This window comes from Asparagus officinalis, chromosome 3, assembly GCF_001876935.1.
Source record: "Asparagus officinalis chromosome 3, Aspof.V1, whole genome shotgun sequence".
Lineage (NCBI taxonomy): Eukaryota > Viridiplantae > Streptophyta > Magnoliopsida > Asparagales > Asparagaceae > Asparagus > Asparagus officinalis.
This window is the reverse complement of record NC_033796.1, coordinates 95,524,953-95,550,646: the sequence shown is the minus strand read 5'-3', so window position 1 is coordinate 95,550,646 and position 25,694 is coordinate 95,524,953. Positions and strand designations below refer to the sequence as shown.

At 36.3% G+C, this 25,694-nt stretch overlaps 1 protein-coding gene across 1 annotated transcript in view; it reads right to left on the bottom strand.

The window, feature by feature from the left end:
- LOC109834491 (DNA topoisomerase 1-like) overlaps positions 1–14,381 on the bottom strand; it is an 81,738-nt gene extending 67,357 nt beyond the window's left edge. The window contains 4 exon segments of the mRNA XM_020402525.1: positions 7,694–7,780; positions 9,014–9,050; positions 9,052–9,642; positions 13,232–14,381. Of these exon segments, the coding sequence (XP_020258114.1) occupies positions 7,694–7,780; positions 9,014–9,050; positions 9,052–9,642; positions 13,232–14,370 (1,854 nt within the window). The 5' untranslated portion in view covers positions 14,371–14,381.

The window sequence follows — 25,694 nt, the reverse complement described above, 5'->3', positions numbered from 1 at the left end:
CATCAATAAATTTAGCTTTCCAGTGAGCTATTAGCATCACTGAGAGACATTACTCTACTAAGATAGGTGTCTTTATACCACCTAAAATGAGTTAAAGATGGACATCTAAAATTTTGTAATAATGTCCTAATTCCTTCACCTTCATCAAAGTAAACACCAGTAAAATAATGTGCTATAGCTAACATTAATGTATAAACAGCATCTTCTTGCTGAACTCTATTTTCTATTTTAGTAGCTCCTAGAATTTTATTACGAGCTTCAACAGAAAGATAATTATCCCACCATCCTTTAAGGATGCCAGTAAAACCACAAGTGATAAAAGAAGCCATCATTCTTTCGGTATTACCATTTTGTTTACATATTGTTCCATACATTAGCATTCTATGTATAGTAGCATTTACTTGAGTATTAGATAACTCATCTATATTCCATTCGTAGATATTTCTACCATTATAATCAGCCTGTAGATAGGCATCATTTTCTTTAAATAAAACATCTGCTGGAGTAGGTCGTTTATAATAGTACATTTCCAGTCTTTTTCTAGGATGATTTTTAATTTTATTTATTTCTGTAAAGTTATTCTCTACAGCTAATAATTCTGTTGGAGTTATATCTCCAGAACTGTCTGCATCAGACGAATTATCTTCTTCGGATATAACTGTAGAAGTTGATGGTAACACTGTATTAAGTGTATGAATTCTAGCATTAGTTAATTTTTTAGCAAGAATATCTATAATTTCTGGTGTTATCTCACTATCTTTTTTAAATCCTGATATATCTATCAGGGGTTTAATATTAGTTTGTTCTAATTTTCTTTGAGAAACTTTAGTTTTTTCTAATAGTCTTAATGATGGTATAACCTCATTTATCTTTGATAACAATTTATCTAAAGCATCTTCAACTCTAATTAGTTGATCTCCTATTGTTTTAAGATGAATATTAATATAATTATTTTGTTTAATAATTTTACTTAGTTCTTTCATATGATCCTCATTAAACTCATTTGGCTTTATAAAAGCAGTAGCCTCTATAGTAGAGGGATGAATATCTTTAAGATAAATAGGATCTTCATTTGGCTTTATAAAAGCAGTAGCCTCTATAGTAGAGGGATGAATATCTTTAAGATAAATAGGATCTATAGGTGGATTTACCGATCTTATAATTTTTCCCGTAGTAGTTTTCCATTGTTTTAAATGTTCTTCTAAAACTCATATTTGACTTTCTTGATTTTGAATATAATTTTTTAAAAACCATGGAACAAAGAACTTAATGTCTTGTTTTAATTTTAATTCTGCATAATATTTATCTACCCAGTTTAACTGGTATTTTTTAGAAATATTTTTAAAAAACTATTTTCTAAAAGATTTATGTTTTTTTAGGTAAAATTCTTTATTTAGAATTTCCCTAACTAAACTTCTTTTTTTAAAATTTATCATTTTATACGAAAGCTCATCTCCGTATTAGGAGGAGAAAATTTATCCTTATATAAAGGATGAGGAATATTATTATCGGATATATTTATCCCTTGAACAGAACTGGTTTTATAAGATCCAGATCGAGATAAAGAATTTCTGGCAGATGTTGCCACATCAGATATTCATGGTTCTAGATGGATTGAATGTTATTTCAACCTCTCTATCTGTTGTCTATATAATTTGGTCTACATCTTGATTTATAATAGGTAAAGGTTGTACAGCATTGGGTATAACCCAATTGTCAGGAAAGTTTATTTCATCCCATTTTATCTGTCTATTAACAGCAATATTAGAAGATAAAACATTAGTTTCTACTAGGACTGTTTTACCTGGTTTAGAATAAATTTTAGCCTTCGGAGCTAAGGTATTAAGTACTTTGTAATGGATCCTATAGATGATAGCAATAGTTTCAGATCCAGGTATATAATTATAACTATAAGTCTTTATATTAAGACTTATTGCATCAAGAACATTTGGATTAGTCAAAGATAGACTTAAATTTGGATAAACATTAAACTACACTGGTCCGTTACAAAGACTAGTTTCCATTATACCCATTAAAGATTGGGTCCAATTTAAACATTTTGAGTCTCTGAGGCAGACTAATAAAGACGCATTAAGGCCTGATAAGGTCAAAGGTCTAAAGGCAATTTGTATTAACCCAACATGTATATATTTATACTTGTTCAGATATGGATTAACATCTGCAATTCCTAGCAGTTGAATTGTCTATTCATCCCTATCGACTGTAGTAGTCATTTCTAGGATTTTGATATTAATTAAAGATTTATAATCTAAAAAACCAATTTTATAGATGTCTCTATTAGGAACATCGGGTATAATCCTCTTGTTAAGTGATTCTATGTCAGTCTCATATTCAGTTAACTGAGCATTTTTTACTTTTTTCATTCCAGTACAACTGGATTTTCGGGCGAACTACTTTCTATGATGTCTGACATAATTTTTTCTTATAGATATATCTCTTAATTATTTAACCAATAAGGATGTAGAATTTTACAGAAGTTTTTTACACTGGTAAAACCAGAAGTAGCCAGTCTACGGAAGAAAATACACCTATTCAAGATACCCAAGATCCAGAAGACATCTGGGCAGAAATATTTGACAATAATATACCTACCCTTAAAAGTAAAGAACCTGCTTCATAAGCAATATAAAAATCTAGATTGAGCCTCGGGGAACCGTCTAGAATCTACTTTTGTAAAGCTACTTTATAAAGCAGCTTTTCTAAAAGACGCTTTTATAAAGCTACTTTCAAAAAGAAAGCATCTTACTGTTGGTAGTGCGTCATTATATCGTTATGCGCCACGACGATTTCGTAAATGCGTAAAGTCGCTTTCAAGGAATCTTTGGAAGGCTGAAGAAGTCGTCTATAAATATGAAAGGGGTCTGAGCAGTGTTATCGAGGCGCAAGACGCAATACGGGGCGCAAAGGTCCCTTACACGCACCATGCGTAAGGCGCACAACGAGGCGCGCGCCTCACTAATTGAGGCGCATAACTCAAACTAATATTTGCCAACATCATAAGACAGAAACATATAAGCAACATATTAGTTACCTACATCCAAAATTATGAGAATATCAACTTAAATCATCAAATTATGCTAACTGAATTTTTAAAGTAACAAAAAAGATACAAGAAACATGTATTTAAATCATCAAATTAAGTGATTAACAATTATGAGCATATGTTTATAAATTGTCACATAAAAAACTAAGAAATATAATTAACAAACATGACTGTTCATAATTTTCTAGTTAGTATTCTTAATTGATATTTGCTACTTAGCATGAAAAGATGAAGAATGAATGTAACAATTACATATTTACATGTTCATAATTTGTTAGTTAGCATGCTAATTAGAGAAGAAAGTTACAATTAGCAAACAAGTATACTAAATTACTAATTATTGTTTCCTTTTTATAGGTTAAACATGAAAAGATGAAAATAGATTAGCAACTAGTAAGAAAGAGTATATTACATGATATAAATATGTAATTATGTAAATTATTTAAAAAAATAAAAGAAAGAGTATGTTACATAACGCAGGTGTGAGGCGCACGTGAGGCGCATGTGAGGCGCGAGCGAGGCGCACGTGAGGCGCGCGCCTCGCTACGTGCAGCGCCCCGCCTTGCGTGCGGGGCGCATTTCCCCCAGGCCGAAGCGCCCCGCGCCCGGGGCGCGCGCCTCAATAAGCCTGGGTCTGAGAGTTAGAAGAGCGGAGTGAGAGAGAATAAAAATTAGTAAGAGTAAAGTGAGTCTGTAAGAAAAATCCTCTGTAATATAAAGTGTGCCTCTTTGTAATATATCTTGGATAATAAAGATTATATTTTGAGAATCGGTCGGCGAACTCTGTAAGTCTTCTTTCTTTCTGTTGTTTGCTTCCGCTTACTTTTGGTATTATATATATATATATATATATATATATATATATATATATATATATATATATATATGAGATTAATGGGCATCATATGTCAAGGAGCGGATTTCCTCCTTGAAAATGATGTGGCACAATCCCCACCTTGTGAATAAAGTAGGAGAGAGATATCACATGATGGGGATTGTGCCACATCATTTTCAATGAGGAAATCCCCTTCTATGACAAGGATACCCTTTATTCCATTATATATGTGTGTGTGTATGTGTGTGTGTGTTATGTATGTTATATATACATATATATATATATTATATATATATATAATATGTACACACACACACACACACACACACTATATATATATATATATATATATATATATATATATATATATATATTATATATATATATATATATATTCACATATGTGTGCGTATATATACACACACACATACACAATACATATATGTATGTATATACACACACACACATGTACATATGTGTATACATATATGTACATATGTGTATACATATATATATACACACATATGTACATATGTGTATACATATATGTATATACATATATATGTATAGATGTATATACATATGTACATATGTGTGTATGTACATATATGTGTGTGTGTGTGTACACACACACACACACATATGTACATGTGTATACATATATGTATATACATATATATGTCTAGATGTATATACATATATACATATATAGATATATGCATATGTGTGTGTGTGTGTATGTGTACATACACATATGTACATATGTGTGTATATACATATATGTATATATATAGGTATATACATGTGTGTGTGTATAATACTGAATACTTCTCACTTTTATTCATCCTTCTTTGATTCTAAGAAAAAAAAAGGCAATTACACTAAGCTTATTCATAAATGATTAGCAACGAGCACTGTCATAACTTATCCTTTACTGACTGATGCTAACTACTTTCTACTCATACATTTCAACATTGTCTATATACGTTCGTCCTACTGAATAATTCAAATATTTAGATAATTATATGTAAGGTTGTTTATCAGCTATACATTCAGCTAATAACCTTTTAACGTATACCTTTGAGGCTTTGAGCATGGAGCTGAGATGCCTTCATCCAATTCAGACAGATATTTTTAATTTAAAAATAAAGAAATAATAACCCAATTTTGTTAACTGAGTTTAGCGAGCACCATTGAAGGAGGCTCTTCTTTGAGAGAATGCAAGGGCTGAAGCCCAATGTACAAAGAACAAAAAGAATGTTAAAGAAAACATGGAGATCAGATGTTAACTGCTCATCATTGGGTATGCTCATGGCTATGAGAACATGGATGCTTGCATCAAAAAAATAATGAGACCACGTGACAATTTCCAAACTCTAAGGTTTCTCTCAATGAATTATCCAATCAATAAAAGTTGGTGCCATGAGGGGAAATGACAGAAATCATGACCCATGTCTTGGATATATCACGAAGTAGCTGACAGTTCCTCCCTCCCAAGTGTAACACACTAAACAAGGAACACAAAACTATGGAGGTTGCATTCTCGGTTCATAAGAGTATACTCTCAATATCCCAAGGATTTCATGCATGGTGATAATTTGTAGGCTGAACACTTGCAGGAAACCCTAGTGGACTTAAGAAGCCATTTGGAATTGGGAGGATGTTATATCAATACGAGAAACTACACTTTTGTTCCTGTAAGGACTTTCCCAACTCCATTTTACATTTTATATAATAAGAGAAAGTGAATTGGACATGCAAGAAAATTAGGACATAAAACTTGTTGAAAACCATTTTTCCCTGAAAGAAAGTAAGAATGAGTCAATGATATATCATCAGCAGCAGCAGCATTTTCTAGCCCTTCTACTAGATCAAAATGGGGTTAATGTAGAGCACAAGGCTCTGCAGAAGATTTGACAGAATTTACAAGTTGTTACCAGCCTAAGTCTCTGAAAATCAACCCCATAACTGGTGGGGAAAAAATTATGGACAAGGGACTATGGACAAGAGATGAGATCTGAATAAGACTATGTTATTTAAATTTATGCAGCTAAATTATAGAAACTTCTAAGTGTATGAACATATTCAACTGTCATGCATGCAAAACTGGAATCTGAAAATTTCATCCATATGTATGAGAGAATGGGATTAAGGCATACTGTAAGCAAAGATTAAAGATCAAGAATGCCCCAGCAGTAGAAAGTCCATTGCATGAAAAGCATTACCCGTTACATACTTGTTATGTTGCATTATGTAACCCAACAGATGTTGAACATTACATAATCTGTTAAAATAACTCAAATACATTCATAACTCTACGTTGTCACTATATAACATGCATTATTTGAACATAACTTACGTTATTTGAATCAAGGTTTTAAATATCTTATATCCGACCAAATTCATATCAGAATATGGATATCCGGGAAATATTAGGATATGTGATAAATATCGGAGTGCTATCGGATGATGTGCAATGATGATATAATGCCCTAAAATGTAATCTGAACATACTTAATGAAATCTAAGCATACAAATATGTAAATAATACATGTTTAAAATCACTAATCAACCTTTTAAAACAAATAAAAGTCCAAATCGACATTGCAACATTTTGTTTGTGTGTGTGTGTGTGTTTTTGGCCAAATATCACTTGATATATGGGGCAAATCATGATATGTTGCCCAAAAATTGTCAAAAGCAGTATATTATTTTGTGACAAGTCATACAAAGGACATACTGGCCAATGAATCAGTCATGTTGGGTACATGTCGCCCAAAAACTACCAAAAAACAGTAAAGGATATTTGGACCATATCGTTTTACAGTAAGCCTTGTAAAAGTTATATCAGCCAATATATAGGGTCATGTCGTGGATATTTAAAACAATGACTTGAACATAACTTGCGTTATTACAATGCAACTTGCATTATTTCAATATATTTTATTATAAAGGCCTACGACTATCTCCTTTCTTAAAACTTGAAATTACATGTAATTTTTTATTGTTTGTTAAGCCTTCATTGCTCATTTCGGTGACATCGTTATGTGATTGTGAAATTATGAATGTCACTAAGAAAATGATTACAAAATAATGAACGAGATGTAAGTATGTGATTATATAATTGATATTCTATTGTAATACTTGTTAGTAAATTTGTCAGTAAATCTACAGAGCTTGTATGAAATTAAGAACTTATATTGAAATAATTTTTTTGTATCTTGAACTTTTGTCCTTAATTCTTAAATTCATTATGAACATTTTTATATTGTTTAGATTAAACAATATAAAAATCCATAACTATTTATGCATTGTGCTTTAAGCTATCAAGAGGCATTAAGTTATAAACAATGTATTTTTCCACATTGCTTAACACTAGAGTGTTTTCTTTAAATTTTTTGTTTTTAAACTTAAAATACATGTTCTTTTGGATTGGTTATTAAGCATTTATGACATATTCTTGTTGAGAAATTATGATGACTGATGATATATTTGATAATTGTGATGTTATATTTGAAAAATGTGATGATTCTATTTATCATCTTGAAATTTTTTCATTAAACATTTAAATCAATAATAAAGCACGTAACCTACATTATTCATTATGCTATTTTGCATTTTTTACATTTAACCTTAACAAAAGGTGGAGCGTTACATTATGCATTATCATGTTTTCAACATCAAGCGTTATGAAGAAGTTGGAACCAGAAAAGGAATCCTTAATGCAATATGAGTACACAAAATAGTTCAGCGTTGTACCGAATTAATAGCCACATGACAGAATCGGTACCTACATGCACACCATCAGTTCTCATGTATGTTATCAACCCTGTCGCCTCCCCATTTGAAAGTTTAATCCCCTCATATAACCCCTGAGCAACCTGTCGAATAGTATACTAGTCATATGAGCGATGTAAAAGTACAATAACCTTGAATTTCAAATGGAGAAAAAAGGATTTGACCTACCAACATAAGTTAGCATCAAGAAATCACAAGACAAGAAGTGCCACAAGAATCAAGCATGCCTCTAGATAGTTTCAAATAACAGTACATATAAAACCAAAGTTGTGGATGCAAAACAGACTAAGCCCATAATTTAAATAAAATAAACTAAAATGAATTGGTGTAAGGGAAAATGTTTACTGAGATGATTTGATGGCATAAATAGTTGATGTCGAAAAAAATGAACACAAAATTGACTGCAATTTACATTCGAATGGTCACTGCAGTTTACAACTGTACATCAGGAAAAGGATATATAATCCTTTCACAGTTTTCAGGTAAGTGGTCTCCTATAAGATTATACACAAGGTAATGCTAGCTCCAAGGTTCCATGATGGCAGAGAGATTAAGGTTTAAAGAGTAAACACCTAATTGCACATCTTAAGATGATTGTTGATACCACACAAATACACCAGAATAAGCACATGAGGGGCTTGAGGAGTAATCAGAATAATCACCAAGTCACCAACTATATTTGAAGATGCTGGATCCGAAAAAGATGAGCACAGTAATAGACAAGCAAAGTTGGAAGCACATATCAGTCCAATAAACCCCAAACAACATGTGAAAAAGTTGTATGTATTAAATTTTATGTGAAATCATCTATTTTAGAAGATACGGTGTTGGAAGCTCTAAGTAGCAAAGTGACCATAGGTCCATAGATAAAGAGAAAGGAGAAAACGAGAAAATGATTACAAACAACCTTGTACACACCTGATTTTACGTGCACTTCTGCCAATAGACATCCAAACTCTGCTCAATTAATAACTTAATTAAACTACCCTCATTAATTACAAGTGTCGTTGGGAAACTAAGGTTAGCACATATAATTAATGATGGTAGTTTGGGTAATTTGGGTATTAATTGAGCAGAAGTTGTCAAAAAAGTGGTTGATTGAAAACTAAAGCTACTTATAAGGTGGTTTACATAAAAAAAACTTCAAATGTGGTTCCAATCGATTCAACCTATTTTAAAGGTGGTTTTCATGAATACACCCAAAAGATTACTTAAAACTATTTTCTTCATCAGCTACAAAAACAAAAACAAGCAAGGTCTCAGGAACAACAAGGAATATGACTCATTGACTATAAAATCGTAAAAAGGAAACTGACCTTCATTGTATAGCAAGCTGTAAAATGCAACTGATTTGATGTATGGCATGGGTGGATTTTTCACAACTCTGCTTATTCTTGTGGCAAGCACTTCAAAATTTGAGGAAGAAAGCCGCTTTTCAATTTCTTCTGCCTCTGCGCGAGAGCCTATAGACATGCGATCCAACTTTTGGGAGTTGAAATGTGTCAAATGTGAAAAAATTGAAGCTTTTCTCCTGAGTGAATCCAAACACGTATTATGAAATTCTACTCCAATGGTCCAGTATTCTTTCTTCTTAAATTTTTCTATCTCCAACTCCCTATCACATATGAGAGCCAAAGCAGCAGACTGAACTCGTCCAGCTGACTGGCAGCCAGGTAACTTTTTCCAAAGTAGGGGTGATATGTTGAATCCAATCAAATAATCAAGTGCTCGGCGTGCAAGATAAGCATTGACCAAGTTTTTGTCAATCTCCCTAGGAGCCTGTAAAGCACTTTTTATTGAAGACTCCGTAATTTCATGAAAGACGACTCTTGCCACAGTAATGTTTTTCCTCAAGGCATCTTGTTGCTGCAACATCTCTGTAATATGCCAAGCAATTGCTTCTCCTTCGCAGTCCGAATCTGATGCTAGGATTAAATTTTCAGCTCTGGGATATAAGAACATGCCATGAAAGTAAGCCATACAAAAATGATACAAGACAATGTAATAAATAGAAAATATAGAATACTAAAGGGATCAAAACATGCATGTAGAGACAAGTATCAGTTATGAACCATAGGGAAAATGATAATCATACTTTCTGAAAAACAAGTGAACAGCAGCATATAAAACAAGCTGGAGGATTAGGAAGTTACATCAAGAACTGATGCATCAAATCTAGTCTATAATTTAACTTGGGAGGAGCTCGATAGGACCCTCTCCCTTCTCATGTCTCAAACAACTAGGTGCTTTCAGGTTTAACCCTTCTGCTTTAAAAATGATAACGGAACTAAATAAAGCAGTGAAAGTCCCAATCGCCATAGCTTCTGTCGCCATAGCTTCTGTCACCATTCACCATGGTCATAGATGTTAGAGCATAGCCTCAACCCCATAATGACAAAGTGCTGGGTATGTGGCGCTGAGTAGTAAAACCAACATCAGCAACATTCTTACTCTGTCTAGACCAATGTTTTAAAAACCGTCCGCCTAGCCCACCCAGGCATACGCCTAAGCCTAGGTGGTACCCAGTCTGCCTGCCTAGTGCCTAGGCGATACCGAGGTTGCAACCTAGGTTTCGGGAGCACCTAGGGGAGCGTGGTCTGCTTATATGGACTGCACCTTTGAGGCCTTGATAGTAATTTCCTCCGTTGCAATCTTCATGTCCTCCAAACTCCTTCAGTCTCCAATTTTAAACACTTCTTTTACCTCCTCCAACCTTCAGCAAAACCTCCTCTGCCTTCAGCAAAACCTCCTCCACCAATATTTAAACGAAGAAAGAAATCTACCTAGGCATCATTCCAATGCCCAAGCTTTCTATAACATTGGCATCTACTATCAATTATTGTAATTAAAAAATTAGGAAAGCCGCCTAGGCCCTGCCTAGACTCCTGCCTAGACCCCTAGGCTCTCGGCATCGAGTCCAACGCCTAGGCCGCTAGCGCTTTCAGTAACCTTGGTCTATACTATTTTGCAACTACATAGTACGAATACTTTGATGAAGGAGAAGTACCCCATGCTAGATACGTATATGATATTTTGATATTCTCACATTTGATAGATATGTGTCACATACTCCTTTAACATATCGTAAAGCTTGCAGCATAATCTAGACACAGGAACATATCATAGAAGTACAAGAGAGTCAAGAGACTCAAAAGTTAAATTATGATGAGCTATTCATGTCTTAGTTTTCAAAAATCTATCATACTGTCATGTCCAAGTCATAACCATATCAAGTATCTTGTTTCCCCACTTCAGAGGTCCGCACCATGTATGGTTTTCTTTCAGTGATACCATCCCAATGATTTGAAAGTACATGATGCTCATACCACTACAACATGCAGTGGAGAAAAGTAGCAAGCAAAGTTCTAAATGTCAGATGTTGGGGAGATGTCGGAGAGAAAATTTCATATCTAATGGTGGATATCAGGGATATATCGGAATAGTTGATAAATATCGAAGTGTCATATCGAATTATGTGCACATATATCATAGATGTTCATAATTGATGCACAAAAGAATGGAGCTATCGAGGTGTCTTTTCCAAAACTTTTGCAAAAGATTGGGACTCATTTGATCTCTAATTCTTTTTTCCAGCAAATGAAATATGCAGATATTTGTTGGGGATAGACCTCAACTGAACCATAAATCCAAACGAAATGTCTAAAGCAAATAAAGGCTTGAATCTACATTGCACATTTTGGCTTTTTTTAGGCCAATTTTCAACAGATATATCAAGAAAGTCACGACAGATTTCCAAATTTCTGCCAAAACCGGTAAAAGAAAATGGGACCATTTTTTTCGAGTAAGACTTACAAAAGGACATATTGGTTGATATATCGGTCAAGTCAGGGATGTTTAAAACTGTTGCACTAAGTGTATGTAAGCTAAGACTACTCTTTAAAGAACCTTTATTTGGTACTCCACTTACAATATGAAGTGAACACAAACGTGGTATACCCAATTGCACCCAACTCCTTGCCGGAGGAACAAACTCCCCATATTTATCAATGTAATTCGCAGTAAGCTTAAGCATTCATGCACTTAATGAAACATATAAGAATCTCAAACAGGGGAGGGAAGAATGTGGTAAAGATTAGTAAGGTTAGTAGGTTAAGACAGAATAAAGATTCTATTTTCTAGCACTCTAAAGATATAAGAGGAAGGTCTTATGTGAAACCTGCTCCGCATGGGAGGTGATGTTGTGCCAAGCCAGAAGGTTGTCGTAAGATGAATATTTATGTCTCTAGCAGTGAAGATATGGAAACTGTCCCGAGCATCCAAAAGCATAAAGCTTTTGTTTTGAAAAAAAAAATATTAGAGTCCTACTATCCTAGGCTGAACTTTTAGATGTTTGAAGTACTATGCAAATCAAAGGTTATCTTCAATGACACAACCATTACATCAAAACTTTGCAATTGTGGTAAGGATTGTGGGTTATACTTTTATATTAATTCTAACACACCCTCACAAGTTGAGCGCTTTTTTTATGGATCACAACCTGGACTCACGCAACGGTGTCAATTTTTTTAGAAAATCCGCTTTTACTTCGTGGTAGGTGGAATTTGAACCTGGGTTGCTCTGATACCATCTTAAATGACCAAACCATTACATCAAAACTCTGAAGTTGTGGTGAGGGTTGAGGGCTATAATTTTATATTAATTTTAATCCGTTAAATAAAGAAATTTAGAGTTTAGGGAAAAGAAATTAGATGAAAGCGCATAAAGTAAAGCAAAATAAGGAAAAAGCACCCCTCAAGGAGGGGAGGTGGAAAACAAAAATTTGTAAATCAAAGAGTGAGATGAAGAAATTTAAAGTTTATGAAAAGAAATTAGATAAAGGTGCAGAAAAGTAAGGAAAATAAGAACTTCTTTTCACTCTTGGATGGGAGGTGGATGAGAAACAAAATAACAAAATACAAAACTCTCCTCAGCGTCTATCTTCATAACACCAAGTGGTCAGATATAATGGTTAGCCTACAGTAGGCAAGTTTGTTGAAACAGCCCCAACGGTATATGCTCTGAACTCTGGATTGATAAAACATAGAGAGGAGGAAACAACGGTCATATAGAACGAACAACTAACATAATAGGATTCCTTAGCAAGCAACCTAATTACCTTTTACAGCTGTCCCTTCAATCTTGTGGACGTTTACATGGCTGGAAAAGATTTTATAACTAGCTACCAGAACTATTATTCCATCTTTTTCTCTTTATTGGAGCAGCTGAATGCCCCGTTATAGCTTTATCCAGGTACATGTTTTCTCAAATAACTACTTACCAAAAATGAGTTAAATCATAGATGTTTGAGAGAAAAATGCAACTGAAGGAAGACAAATGGCTTTTATGGTCAAGTCCGGTTACTAAAAACCAGTGTAGATCCCATTGAATTTGTCAAGCTGGCAAAAAATCAGTGAAAAACTAGCACATTCAACCAAAGAACACTACTTTTGTTTGAAGGATGAGAAACCAATTAAAATACTTGATAAAGGAGTGTAATAACTGCCAATAAAGCAAATAAGATTGAAGAGACTTACCCATTTAGTGCCACCTTAATGCTCTTCAGATGTGTCCACGCACTAGAAGGTACCTCCCACACCATGCTGAAGTCGTCATCAGGCCGTACAGATCCTGATCTCCCAGCCAAGTCCCTCAGATGACCGTGACTAGGAAGTACCTCATACATGTTTCCTAGATAACTCTGGATGACTCTGGCTTTTGTTACTGACTCCACAACCACTACCGACTTACCAGATGGTGGATAGAGAGGTCTAATTTTCTCTGAAATTTCGGAGCCTCCAGAGGAAGAATTGGTACTGTTGCTTTCGTCTAGCTCAGATGTACCGCTAGCATTTATTGAGTTCTCTTTTGACGTTTCCTCTGAACCCCTCATCAACAATGCAGCAGCAGAACTGTCAGAAAGCTCTGCCTCATGTTTGTTATCCCCAAGCTCCTGATTCATTTTTATCGGAGACTTCGCACTTTTAACCTTATCGTTGCTCTTAGCTGCTTCATCACTCAAACTATTTTGTACAGACTCCTTTCCTGCTTGTTTCTTATTTCCAGACTTCCAATCCCTTCTTACCAGAGTTTTAGCATTCCGGACATTAATATTGGTTGTTGCTTCTTTATTGCCTGAGCGATCTTCATTTTCTTTCCTTTTGCTATCTGCATCTTTACCCGGAGCACTAACAGATGTACTAGTTTTGGTCATGCCTTTTCCCCTAGAATGGTTAGGGTGTGAAACTGAAGCATTTACATGCCCATTGATAGCATTGCATACAGTTGCTTTATCCCTCTCCCCTGACCCACGATGCACCCTCACTGTAGGGTCGCCATACCCAGTCTGCTTACCTCCAATAACTTCACTGTCAGAAACTTTTTCTGATGTTACTCTAAACTTGAAGTTTTTCCTCTTTGATGAAAATGACCTCATACTCATAAGTCCATGTGCCACTGGATTCAATCTAGAATCATTTCCAGATTTAAAGATATGTCTAGAACAAAGAGTCTGAATTTGCAAGTGTGAGCGAATGTTTATAAGGGCCTGGGACATATAAGGATCTGTCTGGTTCACCGTGATATTTGTTTTTAACCTTAGCTGTATCGGCTTCGCATGTAGTCTATTTTGCGCAAATAGCGAGCATGGTTGAAAGTTAAATGAAACTGTTTGCATCGTATGGTGTGGAAGCTGCCAAAAAAAATCAAAAGAAATTTTAAGTACGTGCAAGGATAATGCATTATGAATTAGATACTAGATTTACATGATTTGAGATAAACATGTGCAAATACAAAGAAATTTGATATAATATTGTAGTAAAAAATTGAAGGATGCGTTAATATAAACATTAGGATAAGTTTAATGCAAAATCTGTGTCTAATGGATAATAACTGGGTGGTGGTGACACTATATGAAGAGAGAGGGAGGGGGTTTGTCCCTTGATAAAAAGGGAGGCAGTGTTATCAAGGCTCGAGGCGCGATGTGGGGCGAAAAGCCAGCTAACTCGAGCATGCGCAAGGCACAAAGCAGTGCGCGCGCCCGAGTGAAGTGAGGCGCGCACTCCACACACCTAACTTTCAATTAATCATATTGTATGCAGGCTTCACGGAGTATATTACGTTACATAACTATTTTCTTCCTTCTTTACTGGTCAAGGATCAACAAGCTTGAACAAGACAAAGAGTTTTCTACAATCATTATATGTTACAAATAATTACACCCTAATTCGTCTTTACCAATGCTCAAGACAACAGTATAGTCCGATTCATCGATCATTAATACAGTTCAAAGCTCAAACTCCGAAGGTAAAGAGGTGAGAGAGCACGCATGAATAGAGGTGGCGAGAGGGCAGGAGCGACGCCAGAGAGAGCCCTAGTGAAAGGCCTGGCCTGAACGTTTTGATCGTGTTCAAAGTGGAAGCGGGTATCAAACCCGATAACCCATAACTTAACAAAGCAATCCTATTAACTTTTACGCCTTGCTTGGTACGCGGAATTGAGTGAAGTGAAAATGAAATGGAACTAACGTGATAGTGAAATACTCATTTTTATTCTAATATTTAGATGAAATTAGAATATAAAGTGAGAATAAGCATATTTAATAGTTATGTATTTGTTTGATTCTCACTTATGTGGGAATGATCATTCTCTATCATCTCATTGGGAATGTTCATTTTCACACCAAGTGGTAAATAATGAGAAGTGACAATGAAAGTTCTAGCTTTTGAAAAAATTATTGTGGTTATTGGGCATAAATGAGAAGTGGGGACGAACATTCCATTCACACCCATTCAACGTACCAAACAAAAGCGTTAATGGATACTAGGTTTCTTACCCAAGTAATAAAGGGTTTATCTTCTTTTACATGAGGCAACGTTTTAGAATGAATGAACCGTAGGAGGGGCTCGAGGCACTGTGGGGCGCACGCCTCTCTTTCGTGAGGCGCTCAGCGTCTGTTGCGAGACACTTTGCTGAGCGGTGTGGCCGGTCAACGCTTGAGGAACAAGCCATGAAGTGTCTTTAACAACACATAAGGATGTGGAGATGGCTTCATGGAAAGATAAAGGATGAGTGGAAATAGAAGTGGTAGCATATGGAGAGATGACATAGAGGGTAGAAGTGACCTTTGAACAATCGATAAAGTGGGGTGCACATATGCATTAACAACTTGGTATTTTCTCGTTTCTCATATTACTGATGGTTTAAATCACACAGGTAAAAAGAGGAGGTAATAGGGAATGGGTTGATATGGGGGCCGCTCACTTTTCTGAATATCTGATTTGGAGTTGGACTGTTCGTCCCTGCACATGTAACAACTTGTAAGAGGATGGGGATTAGTTCCTCATTGTTCCTCCGACGATCAAGTCAGCTATGCGCTCGAGTGGGAATATGAGAAGTGCAACCGAATGGAGAAAAATGTTGAGAAATTGCTTACCTTTGGGGAATAATTTCCCCTTTTTATAGCTATGTAGGAGGGGCATTTTAGTCTTTTCCGGACGAGTCTGAGCTAGCGGCTGAGTTAACGTCGACTTTACAAGTGTCGGTCGTGGATCAGCCATGAGATGAGCACTATCATTTCGTCATTAATGAGATGGGATGGGCGGCGCGCGAAGCCAGCATGGTCCGATGTGTCATAAATAGTGTTAGGAATGGAGAAATGATGGCGTCTGCCAAGCATTTAATGTGACGTCGAAGCACTGTCAGTTGGGGAGGGTTCGTGGTTGAAGTCATCTTTTGGCTTGTAACGAGGGGTGTCGAGAAGTAACGCCTTTCGAGTCGCTTTTCGAGTCGACCCAACGAGGTGTCGAATAACTAGTCGAATGGACTCGCAACGAGTCGTCTTTGACAAGAGGACCGACAAGTACCACCCTTCGAGTCAACATAAGGAGATGTCAACTTGGCGAGTTGGCTAAGTCAGGATCCTGGCAGTCATGAGTGTCAATTTGATTGAATGGTGCATGATAAGGGACACCTATCCGTTGCTGGCAAAGGGCCATGATTTGGCGACTGAAAACACCATAACAGTTGATCCATTTCGCTTGGAGTCCTCTTGGGATGGATCCGAGTGAAATGAGAACAGCTCTGGACAGACGCGGTCATGCATTAAATGGGGGAACTAAAAAGTCTTTTCAGATTTCACGTGGCTAACGTCACCACACATTCTTTTTTATTACCACAGCTCTGTTATTCGTGCCAGATTGCAGGTTGTTCGAGGTTAGTGGGTTGCGCCTCAATCCCTAAGATGCCGCTTCGAATTCTAAGAGTTAATCTTGACCGTTGGCCAAATTCTGAGTTGGCCGTTCAGATTACAGCAGCTACGGATTCAGCTGCCTATATATAAATCTAGGGCCAGGGGAATGGCGGTTCGTTCAGATTACAGCAGCTACGGATTCAGCTGCCTATATATAAATCTAGGGCCAGGGGAATGGCGGTTATTGCTATAGTGTCCCGAAAAAGACGAAACGACGGATTGTCTTAACTGTTTTAGTTGTGAGAAGAGATTCTATCACCTGATAAGAATCTTTTTACAATCGTTCTATTCAAGTACAGAAGAGGAGAAGGTTGATTTTACTTCTCCTTTGTTTAACGTGGGCTCTGTGTGGCGATGAGATGTCTCGCTTAATACTCGTGTCGAGCTTACTTCTCGTTGATGATCGGAGCAAGATAGCTTTGATTCAAGGAGAAATTTAGCCTATTTCGAGTGCTTGATTTGCTCACGGCTGCTATCGGCCCTTGACGCTCGCGCGTCTTACTTTTTGGATCTCAAGAACTGAGGTTTGGATCTCCAAAAGAGCATAGGTAAATGCATGTAGCTCTCTCTCTCTGTGTGCCTCTCCAATTTTTTAGTGCTAACTCACCAAAAAAATAAATTGGCTTCTTCATAGTTGCTCACGGCTATTTATAGGCCTTTAGTGCGTAACTGACGCACTGATCATGGGATTAAGGAGTGTAACTGACTTCTTAAACTTAGTCCATGTGGGCTTCCTTGGTCTTCATTGTCGATATCCTTCAATCGTCGAGCCTTGCTTGATGAGACGAGCCTCACTGTGTGGCAAGGTTCGTCTGATGGGACGAGCCTCAATGCACAACGAGGTTCGTCTGACAAAGTGAGCTTCACTATATGGCGAGCTTCGTCTTTTGATGGCCGAGTCCAGCTGCATGGCGAGCCTCATGAACTTCCTCTGACGAACTTTGTCTTCTGAAAAAAGCTTTATCTTCACCGACGAGCTTTGTTTTTTGAAGGCGCTTAAGGCATTGAGAGCCTCGTTTCTAGGCGAACTTCATCTCAAATGACGAAGTTCATCTTCTGAGGGGTAAAGCATTGTTTGGCGAGGTTCGTCTATGGATGAACTTTGCCTCCTGAATGGGTTTCATCTTCGTCTATGGATGAACTTTGCTTCCTGAATGGGCTTCATCTTCAAGAGGAACTTTATCACTAGTGACGAGCTTCGAATCTCATCTCCAATGATGAGCCTCGTCTTCAATGACGAGCTTCGTCTTCAATGACAAGATTCGTCTTCTAGAGGAGCTTTGTCCTCAGTGATGAGCTTCGAACCTCATCTCTAATGACGAGCTTCATCACTATCTTGTTTCTTCGCATTTTTTTAGTTCCTATAAGACCTCATTCAAAGTTTTCAGAACCAACTTGGGTTGCATGGATCTAGAATACTTTGAATTCTCTTAGCTATGACGAGCTTGGTTTGCATGGCGAGATTGGCCTCTTGGCGAGCTTGGCTTCTCGGCGAGCTTGGCCTCTTGGCGAGCTTCGATGCTTCGGGGTGAACTTTGTGGTTTCAAGCGAAGGTTGTCATTTCTGGGTGAGCCTCGAAACTTCGAGACGAAGTTCGGCTATTTGTTGAGTCTCGTCGTTCTGTGCAAATTTTGTCAGACCCACGTGGGACTATCAATCAGGTCCTATCAGCATTAAATGTTGCAGGACTTCATCATCACCCCTAATCTTAAGTTGGACATCACCCCCATGAGCTATATCTCATAATTACTTTCCTTGACACTAGTTAAAAGTTCGTTCTAAATATATTTTTTTAACTACTTTAGGTTTATTTATCTTTCACACTAACGCAATGTTAATGATCTCACCACTCTATGGTCAATAAACTCTCATTGTCATATCTCACTGAGTTTGAAAATGAGTTTTTATAATAAAAACTATTCTCTAGTGAGATAGAGATATAAACTTTACAGAATATAGCACCCAATTGTATTGACATCTATAATTGGGGCACAACCAACATATCAATATATATAAAAGCAATATGAAGTGGTAGTGGACAACTAAAGGAATAAAAATGCAACTACACTAATTATATTTTAGTAAGCAATTTGCAACCCCTTGCAATGCTAGCTCCCTTGCAAATCATGTATTATTACAATCACATATACATAGGATGTGCAAGCCCCATTTATAATGGAAAAACTCATCTCGTAGGATAGGTAATAATATTGCATTGAATGTAAAATAAAAGCTATAAATAAAATAACTAAACTAAATAATCATACCCCCCACACCCGAACAAGGGCCTATACCCGTAGGCGTAGCCCATGATCGGTGAGCAAGTGCCTAAACCTGTAGGCATAGCTCATGCTCGGGGAGGGTAGAGGTCGTAAATAATACTATATTTCTAGTTATATTACATCAATACAATAAATGGAAGATAATCTTTGTCCACTAGCATCCATAAACATAACATCCACGCAAGATGATATAAAGCATATAACTTAATCAATATTAAGAAATATGCATCTATCTAGTTATGTAACAAATTGAAAAACTAGATAACATAGGGATTATCCTAACTCAAATAGGACTATCATGTTTCTAACATACAACTACACTAGTTGTAAATAAGTGTTTTGCAATTTATACAAGTGTTTTTACTCTTAAAAAGTGTTTTGCAATTTATACAAGTGTTTTTACTCTTAAAAACTTATGAACCAAAAATAACATTTTTGAATTAACAACTAGTATAACTAATTACAAAACAACTTGTATTAATTAACTAGCTTCATCTACACTAGTAATTAGAAGCAAGAATAAAGTCCTCCATGAGTTAGATGTGTATGTTAACATTTAATTTGATTGAACCATGGCTCTAATACCATGTTGGAAATCCCGAGCTTAATCTACATGCAATACGCAACAGAAGACTATATATATAATAATGCTAAGCATGTAGAGAGCATGAAATACAAACTAGGACCATCCTAATTAAATCTAACATTATCCCTATAATAAAGAGAGCAACCAAGAGCTTCAAAGATTTACTTTCGTAGCATGATTCGATGGTAGATTGAACAACCCCTAGTTCGTTCTCCTTGTTGTTGTAAACCTTCTTGTATGGATCTTCAAGTCTTCAAGTGAGCTTGATAAAATCGGAGTCTTCTTGAGACACAAGGTAAGATATCCACCCTGTGGTACTTTAAAATCCAACTACTTCCTCTTACTCAAAGATTTTTAGAGTTTAGTAAGAGGTAGAGCTCTCTTTTTTATTCTCTTATGGAAAAAACCACTTAGCCAATTTTTTATTAACCTCTCCATAAGAGAGATAGCTCATATATATAGAGTGAGATATGTCATGACTCATCTCATAAGTCATGCCATGAGTCATCTAAATGTAATAATTCCTTTCATTAGTCATGCAATGACTCATCTCATGAGTCATGCAAAAGAGTCATGAAGAATCAAAACTATGTTCTAAAACCATGTTCCCAAACCATACTACCTTAATGAATCATCTCATGACTCATTAATCAATGTATAATAAAGTATGTATTTTATAAATGAAAATACCACATCAATATGGTGTTTCATAAATACAGTATTTCGTAATTTTCCAATCATTAACTAATAAGTCATCATATGACCAAAAAATCAATGAGTTGACCAAAAGTCAACCAGTTGACTAAAAGTTTAACTTTATGGGGAAAATACTGGAATTTAGTTTTTAAGCACATAGCATTCTAATTTTTCCGATACATATAACCGTTTATGTATATCCGGTAAAAATCATATATGTGTATCAATCATACGCATTGATGCGGCATAATTATGTACCAAAATTGCAAGTGCACAACTTATCAAGTTATAGTATAAAAAGATATCGATCCCACGAAGAAGGTGATTTTAAGAGATTATTAAACTTGGTTCTTATATTTTGTGCATGACAATTAGGAATAAAGAATAAGTGTGATTTTGTTGAGTGATTGTTATGAATATATGCAAAAGATAATAAATTGAATTTTAGAGGAAAGAAGGAAGAATTAAAGAATAAATGAAATCATAAGGCAAGAAATATGAATTAATAAAATCAAGAAATAAAACCAAAAATAAAAAGAAAATTTAAGAAAGTTAAGATGAAGGATTCAAAAGAGGTAAGAAATCTAGAATATAATCCACTAACCAATTTCAATTACAAAATATAAACTATTCTCTTTTTATCATATTTCAACTTAGATTTATTAAGCATAGATTATCAAACCATTTAAGGAAAGTGTAACCTATCAAATTATCATCTAAGTTAAAATTACTATTCATGATAAGAACAATCAACATGATAATAATCCTAGAATTCATAAGCATAACCTATCAAACCATTTAAGGAAAGCATAGATTATCAAATTTTTCTTCTACCGATTAATTCTCTAGTTGATTATCCTAAACATGAACATTTTAAATGCAAGAGAACAATTCATACAATATAAAGGAAATTAGACTAGTTTTATACAATTCCAAGATTCTTACAAGAATTAAATTCACATCTTAAGAAATGAAAACAAGAAAAAGAACTAATTACAAAAATAAAAAGAAAAGAAAAATCTAAACTATGAACAAGAAATAAATCTAACTACAAAGAAAATAAAAATCTAAACTACAAAATAAATTGCAGAAATTAAATACAAGAAAAATAAATCTACTCTACAAATTAAAGTGCAAAAAGAAAATAAAAAAGACAAGAAAGTAAATCTACACTACAAGCATGAATTTAAATCTAACTAATAAGCAATAATAAAGAAATTACTAAAAAGAAATAAAAGAGAAAAGAAATACAAACCTTCAAATTGCTCTTCATCTCCACCCTCATCATTCAACAAGAGGAGAAAGAACAAATTTAAAGAGGAAAAAATTATTTTTATTAATTGCAACTAAAGTTACAATTTTTGGAAGGCCTTCTCAATTAAGAGTAGCCATCCTCTCCAAAAGGAGTTTACAAAATTTTCACTCTCTAACCCCTCACTCTCTACCCCTATTTATAGTAATCTTCAATGAATTTGAGCCATTGGATTTGTCTTGAGCCCCAAGCAACTATCTCCACATTTGAATTTGCTTTTTGATTTTCTCTAGTTTAATCACAAGAGGCTTCATTGATTTTCATTTGATTTTCACAAGAAAATCAAAATCCGGCCCTCTTCTTGCATGTCTGCAGCAAAGCTTTGAGGGCTGGTTGCATTTGATTTTAGAGTTAGGCCCAAATTGCATTTCTCCCTTGATTTTCCTAAAATGCAAATGAAAAACGTCCAAGTCCGGCCCACTTGTACACATGCAGCAATCAAGTTCAGCAATCAATGATGACTATGTCCGGTCTTCTTTGAAAGAAAAATCCACATTCGGTTTTCATTGATCAAAAGCCAAGCAATTCAAAAGCCAAGCAGTCAGCCCACTTGAGAGAAAAATACATTCTTTGGCCAACGAAGTTCGGTCCATGTAGCAAAACATTTCAAAATCCTCTTGTGAAAATAAACTGCAGCAACACCACAAATCCGGCCCACATTTGATTTTGAAAATCAAAATAAAATCCAAGTCTCCTATGTGATCTGCAGCAACAGGTCCGGTTTTCATTGATTTTGTAAACCGAAAATGAATTCAATTTGTGAATAGGAATCAAATATTTGGGCTTTTGGGCTTTTAAAAATCAAATATTTCACTTGAGAAAAGAGATGAGATTTTTAGGATTTATTCTTCATTAACCTGCAATTAAAGATAAACACAATTATTAGTGGTATATTTATTCATATAAAATAGATAATGAGGGTATAAAATTATAATAAAATGTGATTATCACGCATTAACTTTATAAATTGTATTTCATAGGATTTAAGTACGCGCTTGGTGTGACTCTAGGGTCAAACTTAAGACTCGACAGTGGATCATATCCACAAGTACAATAGAGGTGCTAGCTACACATGAAGACTACCCGGGTATAAGTTATGATAAACGTCTGCAAGATGCTTACATAATTTTATCAGGACCACTCAGTGATAATATTGTACAGTCCGGCCTCTTCATCAAACAATGTCAAACTATCGAGCCTAGGGTATGGTAAACTGTCAAACCCTAATAGCTTGATTAGTGTTTGTTAATATTAAACTCATAACCTTTAAGATCAAACTGACACTCAATTTATCTTATTTACCTTGGCCAAAGATTTCCAGGCTATAGTTATATCAAACAATCTTATGACATCAACCCTCTATACTAGGAAAGACGAATCTCATCTTGGTATTTTAATATCTATTTATGTCTCGGGATGCACCCAACAAGAACCGTTATGCACAACTCAATGAGAATTGTGGTTAGGTAAAAGTCTAAGTACATCTATACTGACAAGTAAGATATTGCACTCATGCCTCAGGTCAAGAGACTACTTTGTACTATATCACTTGGGAACTTCTATTTGACAGTTAAGTATAATTACCAACTAGACATTCTCGGTGAGTCGGCCAATATGTAGGGGCGCCCCTGCCCTGCACTCTCGTTGACTAGCTAATCAATTTGAGATAGGGGATAGCTATCTTTGGGACAAGCCTTGTTGAGATCAGTAAAGTACACACACATCCTCTATTTGTTCAGAGCCTTCTTCACCAACACCACTTTGGCTAGCCATTTCGGATACTGAATTCCCGAATGAAACCAGCTCTAAGGAGCCATTCGACTTCCTCAGTGGCCGCCTTCTATCTTTCAGGGCTGAGATGTCTTTTCTTCTATCACACAGGTTTAGTGTGCCAGTCGACAGCTAGCTCATGGCTTATCATTTCAAGGGGGATCCCAGGCATATCTTCGAGCCCCCAGGCGAACACATCAGCGTTTGCCTGCAAGAACTCCGTCAACGCTCCCCGCAAGGGCTCCACTAGGCTAGATCCAATTTTAACCATCTTCTGCCCTTCCCGGTCGATTGGTATCTCCTGGAGTTCTTTCACCGGCGTCGTCCTCTACCGCTCCGTTGCTTTCTCCATCTGGAGGCAGGTCTTTTCAATAGGCATGGCCTCTTGCACACCATTGCTCTTGGTCGAGAGCAGGTAGCAGGACCTGACCTCTCGCTGGTTGCTCCTGGCGACCCAATGCCGTTAGGACTCGAAAACTTTAGCATCTGGTGGTAGGTCAAAGGGGTGGCCTGTAAAAGGTGGAGGGCGGGTTTGGCCCAATATGACATTATGGGCTGACTTAAGATTCATCATCAAAAATTAGACTTGGACGGTGGATTGCCTAGGGTACTCTCCGACTATCAAGGGGAGAGTGATCATCCCTTCATGCAGGAGAGAATGACCAATGAATTTGATGAGGGGGGCCCTACAGGGAAGCAATCGATATTTGTCGATGCACATCTGGTTGAAGGCGTCGATATACAGGATGTCCATCAAGCTTCCCTTGTCGACTATAATCCTCTTCACCTGGAAGCCATCAATCTCGGCTGTTATGACGATAGGGTCGTCATGAGGCATCTTAACGCCCTTCAGGTCGGCATCTCCAAAAGAGATGAGCTCCTCCGCTCTCGGCTTCTTATCACACTGATCGACCCGCAATGCCCTCCTAGCATACCTCTTCCGAGCGTTGTTAGGTGCCCCTCAGGTGGTGGGGCCGCCACTGATCATATTAATAACCCCCTTATGGCTGGGCTCTGGGGGTCGACTATCCTGGCACTGTCGGGGACGAGGCTACCGTGAGCGTGATCTCATGTCGATCTTGGCTGGGACAACTTCTCTGCTATCTCTTTGAGAGACGAGCTTCTTCAGATACCCTCTTTGGATCAAGTCCTCAATGTCCCTCTTTAGGATACAACAATCATTGGTGAGGTGGTCGTGATCTCTGTGGTAGCAGCAATACTGCCAGGTGTCTCGGCTCCGTAGGTCCAACCTCATCTTGGGACCAGGCTCATTGAGGTGTCCCTCCTTTTGGACCATGGCAAAAGCTTCTGCGAGGGAGGTTTTGAATACAGTGAGAGAGGGTCTAGGTGTCGGATCCCTCTGTCAATCCCTCCTGTCAAACTGGTTGGAGCGAGAGTCGGCTCTTGGGGGTCTCTCGGACACTCCTGTCTTGCCGGGAGGGCTCTTGCCAACTTTGGTGTCGGCCCCAACACCGATACTGCTACGGATGCAGGTGGTGCGGGTAGTGCTGTTGCTGCCTGATGCGGCATAATTATGTACCAAAATTGCAAGTGCATAATTGATCAAGTTATAGTATAAAAGTTATCGATCTCACGAGGAAGGTGATTTTAAGAGATTATTAGAAAAGGTTCTTATGTTGTGTGTGTGACAAAATAGGATTAAAGAATAAGTGTGATTGTGATGAGTGATTGTTTTGATTTATGTGCAAGAGATAATAAATTGAATTTTAGAGGAGAGAAGAAAGAATCAAAGAATAAATAAAATCACAAGGCAAGAAAGAAGAATGAATAAAATCAAGAAATAAAACCAAGAATGAAAAGAAAGTTTAAGAAAGTCAAGATGGATGATTCAAAAGAGGTAAGAAATCTAGAATATAATCCACTAGCTAATTTTAATTACAAAATACAAACTATTCTCTTTTTATCATAATTCAACTTAGATTTATTAAGCATAGACTATCAAACCATTTAATGAAAGTATAACCTATCAAATTATCATCTAAGTTAAAATTACTATTCATGATAAGAACAACAATAAGATAATAATCCTAGAATTCATAAGCATAACATATCAAACCATTTAAGATAAATATAGATTATCAAA